The following is a 7,088-nucleotide window of genomic DNA, read 5'->3' on the forward strand; positions in this document are numbered from 1 at the left end:
GGATTTTTGGTTCCAACTATTATATCAAACCTAATTTGATGTACCACATCTTACCTAAACTTACAAGTTTCAACATCTAATGTAGTAATTTATAATCTTTACATATTCACACAAATCAATAACGTTCGACCATGAATTAACAAACTTAACCATTTCAATAATAAGTGTTACAACAAGAAATTGTGATAAAATTTCATTTTGCCATCTGTCTAGTTATCTCTTTAGCCATATTTTAATATAAGTATTTGTTTTAGGCCTATTTATTGTTATATTATTATTGTTATTTGTGTTATACAAGAGAAAGTAGAGCAGGTGACACACTTATTCTGTCTCTTCTTTTCCATAGTTATTAAAAATATTGAGCATATATAGGAGAATAAAAGCAAGACAACAAATGAGAAAAGGGTGTTCTGCAATGATATAAAAATGAGACCTCTCCTACTTCCACTCCACTCTTTTTTGGCCCCATCATATCATGCCTCTTTCTCTTTACTCTTTAATCCCATTTGCTCACCCCTAACACTTCAAATTCTATTACTTTTTTAATGATAAACAACACTTCTAACTGATATGATATGACAGTTTCATTTCTCTTTGATTGACCTAAGACTAGCTAGTTAACCTATCCAATCAACTCCATTTTTGTAGTTTCTACATGGCTCAACAGGTATGATATTATCGCGTACTGCTCAAGGGTCTTACGTTGCCGTTTTTGTTCATCCATTTGAGTTAAATGCAGGAAAATGGTGGATGGCCTTTGGGACTACAACCTTTGAACGTGAGAGCCAGAAACCATGATTATTCAGGATCAATCTCATGCAACACTTTGCTCAGTGGCTCACCTACTTTAACCTCAGCTTCTTCGGATCTAGATACACAGGTTTGCTAGTGTTTATTGCTTTCTCTTCTTTAACTTTACGAAACTTCGATCATAAGGCTCGTCTAGTCGTGTGATAAAGTGGTTGAAATTTGCTCATAAAATTCATATATCATAAGTTTTGATTCCGTTTTTTCAGAACCAATAAACTTCTATTAGTCAATGATATGTTTCATTGTGCTTAACAAGTTTTATAGTTTAGATACAATGTACTTCCTTAATTTGCTATTACTTGCATCTTTGTGAAGTGAATGGCAGGTTAGCATGCTGGCATAGTGGCATGCTGTTTGCAATTAATTACTTCAAGTTAACAATAATCCAAGAAAAACACTATAATTGCAAAATAATAATTAATATGGTAGCCAAAAGTTTTTTGCTCCTGCATACTTAATTATTTTCTTTTTCTTTTTAAGGAGGTAGAGCATTGTATGCATGCACCAACATTCAGTCTCATTAAGGATTACCAACCACACTATTAATTTATCTTTTCTTTTTGTCCATTTATTAAACTCCGTCAGTAGTTAGTCGTTAATCACCAAACGGATTATGTACGTTTGTATGTGATACTTATTTGTGAATTAGAGGTATGCATTAATTTGAAAATTATTCCACTTTTACTTTAATGTATCTGTTTACAAAAATCTTGAGTCACAAGTCACAACGATAAAAGAATAAAAAATTAATGGGAATCTTCAAGTTACAAAAGGTTTATAGAACTAGTAATCTATCAGCTTTTACTTTATGTTTGAAGAGTAGAAATTCTCAAGCTTTATGTTAAATACAAGCCGGGATGCGTAGAGTACAAATGATCGCTGCAATCGATTTCATTGCTGAGCATTTCTAGTTGTGTCTCATTCGGCCCTGGCTTCTTTTGGTATAAGACATACATAAAAGACATATACAAAGCCAACACCAAATTATGCCGTGAGACTAGTGAATCTATGTGCAACTTAAAATGACACTTTTGACCCTGTAAGAAGCACATGTCTTTCACATGTCATCTTATAACTGGTCTTTTGGAATTTAGATACATCTAGACAAGGCTAACAAAAAAAGGTTATATTAAAGTACAATTATGTTTTAAGGTTAGTTGTAACCTAAAACTATGTCTGAAAATGTGAGCTTTGATATTGAGATTGTTATTGGTTGTGAAGTCTACAGGATCTTTCTTTCATGACAAGAACATCACACTAGGAAACCTCTTGGGTGTTTCAAGCATTGTAGAACTTTCTAGAAGATCTTTAGGAAGTAGAAGAAGAGTCGTCTCCGAAACCATAACTTTGGGACACACCAGAAGATCAAACCCCAAATCAAAAACTTGGTGTTTCAAGTTTTGTTTGTGTCCAAGAGATAACATTGATGTTGATATAGCTAGAAACAACACGGTTCCTCTTGGGCGGTTTCTTGAAGTGGAAAGAAGAGCCGCTCACGAACACAGGCGAGATCAACATGGTCCAATGATTTATGGACCTGATGAGCTCGCCCTTTCTCAACCTTTTGGGGAGTTACCGAATTCATTGTTTGTAGATGGGCGAATTGCACCACCACCCCAATCAAGCCCCGGGTCAGGTTCAGATTCCAATGGAAAGAAAGAGGGCAGAAGACTGAAAACTCCATGCTTTTGAGAACTTCAAATGTTGGGTTCATTTCCATGAACTTGACATATATTTGTCATTCATAACAGTGTTTGATGTGTAGATGCATGTGTTTAAACATTCAAGAGTTGTTTTCTTAGTTTAGAAGATCAAAGTTTATATAATTTTTTTTAACAAATTATGCTTGTGATTTGGTTTAGTATAAATGTTTTGTGGTTTTGGTTTAGATGCAACATGATATGATATAATATAATATACAAACCTGGTTGAAGTTGACCAAAGTTAAGAGAATGTAACTAATGGTAGTTGATGAACCTTTTACACTAGCATCCAAAAGTGTAAAGGAACCTTTGTGAATGTTTGTTTGATGTGCTGTTTGATTCTTAAGTCCTGTCGCCTGTGAAATCTTGCCGGGGAAACATTGACCATGTTATATATATGGTGGTCCCTCTAATTTTATTGAAACTAACATTACATATATTTTAATAACCTTTATTGATAAACCATGCTAGTATAAAACAGTATTCAGTTAAGATTTAATAGAAAAAAATTTTGGATGGCAAATTTCTTTTATTCAGAGACTCAAACCGAGGACTTCCGGGTGTTTAAGAGCCTTAGTCTGTGTTTATACATAATTTCATTTCTCTGTAATTCCTATGTTTTTGTTATATACATTACAGAACTTAATACTTGCATCATTTAATGGATGCCTTCAATACTTTCAAAATGAATAGATGATTGAATGTTGTCTCCAGATATGTCAATTGCACATAACAAACTAAATTTACAAATATATTATATTTACAGATAAATTAATTAAACTGTTGCACAATCTAGTTATTTTATCTACCCTTACAAAATCAACTAATTACAAAAATGTAGACAAATTCTCTTTAGTTCTTTAAAACAGAAACCTATAACCTAAATTCTTAAAGCAAATGACCTTATCCTTTGGCTTCAATAAACTCCTTTAAGTTTAGCCATATTCCTTTGTCATAGGGATTTCTAAACCGTGTTGTTCCTGTTTCTCCTGGATGTCAAATGTTAATAACATTATGTTATTCAGCAAACCATCTCATAAAGACCTAATAACAGGTGATATACATTATGATATCGTAGTCAAATAAATTGTTTACAAAATTCAAAACCACAATTAAAAATATATGCTGGCACATTATTCACAATTACCTAGTTGAGGATGCATGATATGCTGGAACTCTGGATATTGCTTCCAGTGCATCTGCAAAAACATAAATCCATGTAGTAAATATACATGACCAACAACCAGAAATACATCAATTAGAATAAAAAGAACTTACCCACTCATCGGTTCTGATATTAAAACACACACAGTATATATGCCATGCCAGAAACGCCACCTAATAAAATCAGAATATAAGTATCTGATATGAAAAAAAGTTTATAGATAAAACATATAAAAGCGAAGTTCTAAGCAGGTATGCACCTGCCATAGTACTTGCAGTATAGAGAACAACATCGTGCTAGTAGCTAATGTTACAGTCCAACCAACCTTCTGCCCATCACTATGAAGTGTCCGGGTTGTTACGACTGGAATGTAAGATGGATATATTAAATCTTTCAAAAACGAAAATGACAATTTATGAAAAATATGGCAAAGCTTACTTTGAGATGCACCCAAAATGTAACACGCCTCGGCTGTTACAAATCCAGCTAGAAGAATTATGAAAAGGAGATGATTATTCTGACCTGGACTAAAAAAGACAACAGTAACATCTAATCATTTAAATCTGATCCTAACGTTACAAATCGGGACAAATGAAACAAACATATTTAAAGTTGTTACCTATGCAACTCCCAAAAGCAGGACAATGGTGGTCAAATCCCTTAACATGTGCATGACAGTGCGTACAATATCTTATCCTTTGGAGTAAAAGTGAACTCTATAAGATATAACATAAAAATTAGGTACCTAAACAATAAAGAAAGATAATGCGAATGTGACAAGGGAGTATAATAGAGACCTCGACAAACAGGGATCCCTCATAAATGTCAGAAGTTGGAAGCTCGGATTCCTGAACGAAAAACAATGATCAACATGCATGATCTGAAACTTTGAATGGAAATATTTTAAGTGATTGTAATTTGTAACCTCTAAATAAGTTTCTGTGTTGGAGATAGGTTCATAATTAACAAACCCAGGATCACCTGATATGATCCTGCCACCAAGAACACTCTCATTAAGATTATCTAGATAATAAAGTTCATATATTAAACCAAATCTTTACACTTAATAAGAACAAACATTAACCAAGTTTTATCACACATACAGACCTGTATAGGCCGATTAGTAGAATAACGAGCTCTACATTGAAGATGATGTCCAATAGCAATGAGGTGGCTGTCAAATAATAATTAGTTTGTTTCATTAGCATTAAAGACTTCTAAACACCCAAGATAAAAATCAGACCGTAATTTATTAGTTTCCAAATAAATTAAAAAGACGAAAAAAAAACGAAGATATTTCACGGTTCCAAAGGTAAAATAAAGTTAGGTTTTTTTAAAGTTTACACAATTATCATTTATTCATTGCTCATGTAAGCCTTATGTGACTAAATTAGATACCATGAGTGGATCATCATAACAACCGAAAACTAAAATGAAGAGATTACCTTGTTGAATTACAACTACATACACACACCAAATGAACAATATATTAGCAAACACAAACGCAGGAGCTGATCCACGCAGTCCGAACAACTTCTTACATCTTCTCCCAATTACAGTCAAACCTAACAACACAATAACTGAACAAAACAACTTCAAATCAAAATCGATAAATCTGACACGTGTATAATATATGAATAAATAGAGAACCTGAGAGAAACAGGAGTGTTATGATGTTGAAGGAGTGGAAGAAGGAAGATAATAAGTAGAGAGCAAAGTGTGCGAAGCAAACACAGACGAATGAGACTGTGCTGCGACCGATTGACCGCCATGGATCCCTGCGCTTTCTCCGACGCCGCGGCTCTTCCATTTACGGTTCGATTTCGATTATTCGGTTCGAATCGGAAGCTCGATTTGCGAGCCAATGGCTTTCAATGTCTCGGGTCGGGCTATGTTCTCACACAGTGACACATACAAGGCCCGAAATATGTTTTGGTTAAAATTTTAATCTACCAAAAAAAAAGGGTTTAAATAAAAAAAAAATGAAATTAACATGTTAACTGTGATAATCAAGTATATTAATTATGTAATTAATTAAATTAATTACTTTATAATGTAATTGCATAATTAATATACTTGTATATATAATTACTCTAATTAATTATCACAATTAGCGTATTAATTTTATTTATATGCTAACTTTCCTCTATATATATTGAAAAAAATATTTTGAAACGACGACTTTTTTGTGTTTAGGTCATCGTACTCCTCAAACTAGAGACTCTCGTTAACCAATTCTAGTCAAACTATGTTGTCTTAACTGGGCACACGTTGGCTTCAGAGTTTGGCTTGGGCGTTTTTCAGGAAAACCATATCGTCGACTGCCACTTGACAGTCGTTGTGCCGCCACAGGAGTAGAAATCTCTGATGTAACGCACAGTGAGACGAAAACCCGGTGGGCTTGGGATTTGAACTGGCAATCTCGCAAGACCTAGCTCAAATATTTTATTGTCATTATCCACCAAAAGTGACACAAGTAGGGATCAAACTTAGATCTCCACTGGAGAATCCAAGTCTCTTACCACTAATGTTCTAATCGTAAAACTTTTATTGGTTAAATTTTTAGTGAGATTAAATAAAAAAGAGCTTTATGAGTTTATTTACTATTTAGTATTTTTTTTTTAGGTTTAGAGTAAATAATCAGACACTGAAAACATTTCCAAAAAAACTCCCAAAGTTTGTAAATGTTTCACTTAGATCATTTAGCCATAAAACGTTTAACACCATATAAGAAACTTAGTAACCTGGATAATTATTGTTGGAATTTGGAAATTTTAATATTTGGAAATAAATAATTATTTGTATTAGTTACTAATATAATTATTCTAAAAATTGTACTTGATATGAATGAGAAATCGGTGACCTTTTAATTTCTATCGGTTAAAAGAGATTAATTGAGAATTCAAATCTCATAAGTGTCACATTAATATCATCATTTAACTCATATAATGAATGATGAATTAACTCAAGTCTTTTGGTTGACACATGACTCCTCTATATATACTAGTATGGATGTCCATGGTTGAAATAGAGAAAAATATTGTTTATGAAATCTCACACAGAACCAAAAGAATTTCCCGACTTTTTGATCTTACGCGCTCTTGTTTCAGGTATAGTTCAGGTGCTAGGCTAATCCCGACAGTACAATCTGCTTAGACTGTTGTATCCTGGGAAACAGACAGGTTCACATGGGTGGCCCGGAAAATCTGTTTTAAAGGAATCGTGTTTTACACGTGCCTCAGTCACCTTGTTTCTCTCTTTGTTATTTCTTTCTAATATGTTTGTAATTTGGTTTCCATGTAAGTTTCATTTCTTGTTCTTGTTCTTGTATTATAATACGGATTACTATTAATAAAATTTCAGTATTATTTCTTTTTGTGAACGGGTTTCCTACATCTTAAAACAAATTT

The 7,088-nt window shown here is 33.2% G+C and overlaps 2 protein-coding genes across 3 annotated transcripts; one reads left to right on the forward strand and one right to left on the reverse strand.

The window, feature by feature from the left end:
* The first annotated feature begins 301 nt into the window (after nt 1-301).
* LOC143552613 (uncharacterized protein At3g17950-like) lies at nt 302-2,509 on the forward strand. Its single transcript, XM_077042784.1, has 3 exons — nt 302-667; nt 740-880; nt 2,032-2,509. The coding sequence occupies exons 1-3, from the start codon at nt 656-658 to the stop codon at nt 2,500-2,502; spliced, it is 624 nt and encodes a 207-aa protein (XP_076898899.1). The 5' UTR covers nt 302-655; the 3' UTR covers nt 2,503-2,509.
* Nucleotides 2,510-3,305: 796 nt separating this feature from the next.
* LOC143552614 (palmitoyltransferase AKR1-like) lies at nt 3,306-5,558 on the reverse strand. 2 transcript variants are annotated; one of them, XM_077042786.1, is made up of 11 exons: nt 5,329-5,558; nt 5,124-5,258; nt 4,786-4,852; nt 4,604-4,670; nt 4,476-4,526; nt 4,298-4,394; nt 3,938-4,200; nt 3,792-3,851; nt 3,661-3,712; nt 3,394-3,502; nt 3,319-3,363 (listed from the first exon to the last, which is right to left on the reverse strand). In XM_077042786.1, the coding sequence occupies exons 1-10, from the start codon at nt 5,486-5,488 to the stop codon at nt 3,417-3,419; spliced, it is 1,038 nt and encodes a 345-aa protein (XP_076898901.1). In that variant the 5' UTR covers nt 5,489-5,558; the 3' UTR covers nt 3,319-3,363; nt 3,394-3,416. The 2 variants fall into 2 exon arrangements, with proteins under 2 accessions (XP_076898900.1, XP_076898901.1); XM_077042785.1 differs by having other exon boundaries at nt 3,306-3,502.
* Nucleotides 5,559-7,088: the final 1,530 nt, after the last annotated feature.

Source organism: Bidens hawaiensis, unplaced genomic scaffold, assembly GCF_021521415.1.
Source record: "Bidens hawaiensis isolate Kalapana, Puna unplaced genomic scaffold, B.hawaiensis_p1.1 tig00016952_1, whole genome shotgun sequence".
Classification (NCBI taxonomy): Eukaryota; Viridiplantae; Streptophyta; class Magnoliopsida; order Asterales; family Asteraceae; genus Bidens; species Bidens hawaiensis.

Coding starts and splice junctions, on each gene's coding strand:
- LOC143552613 (XM_077042784.1), top strand. Junction 881..2,031: donor CTTCGGATCTAGATACACAG/GTTTGCTAGTGT, acceptor TTGGTTGTGAAG/TCTACAGGATCTTTCTTTCA.
- LOC143552614 (XM_077042785.1), bottom strand. CDS start 5,488: ATGGAAGAGCCGCGGCGTCGGAGAAAGCGCAGGGATCCATGGCGGTCA. Junction 4,671..4,785: donor CTACTAATCGGCCTATACAG/GTCTGTATGTGT, acceptor TCTTGGTGGCAG/GATCATATCAGGTGATCCTG. Junction 3,713..3,791: donor ATATCAGAACCGATGAGTGG/GTAAGTTCTTTT, acceptor ATGTTTTTGCAG/ATGCACTGGAAGCAATATCC.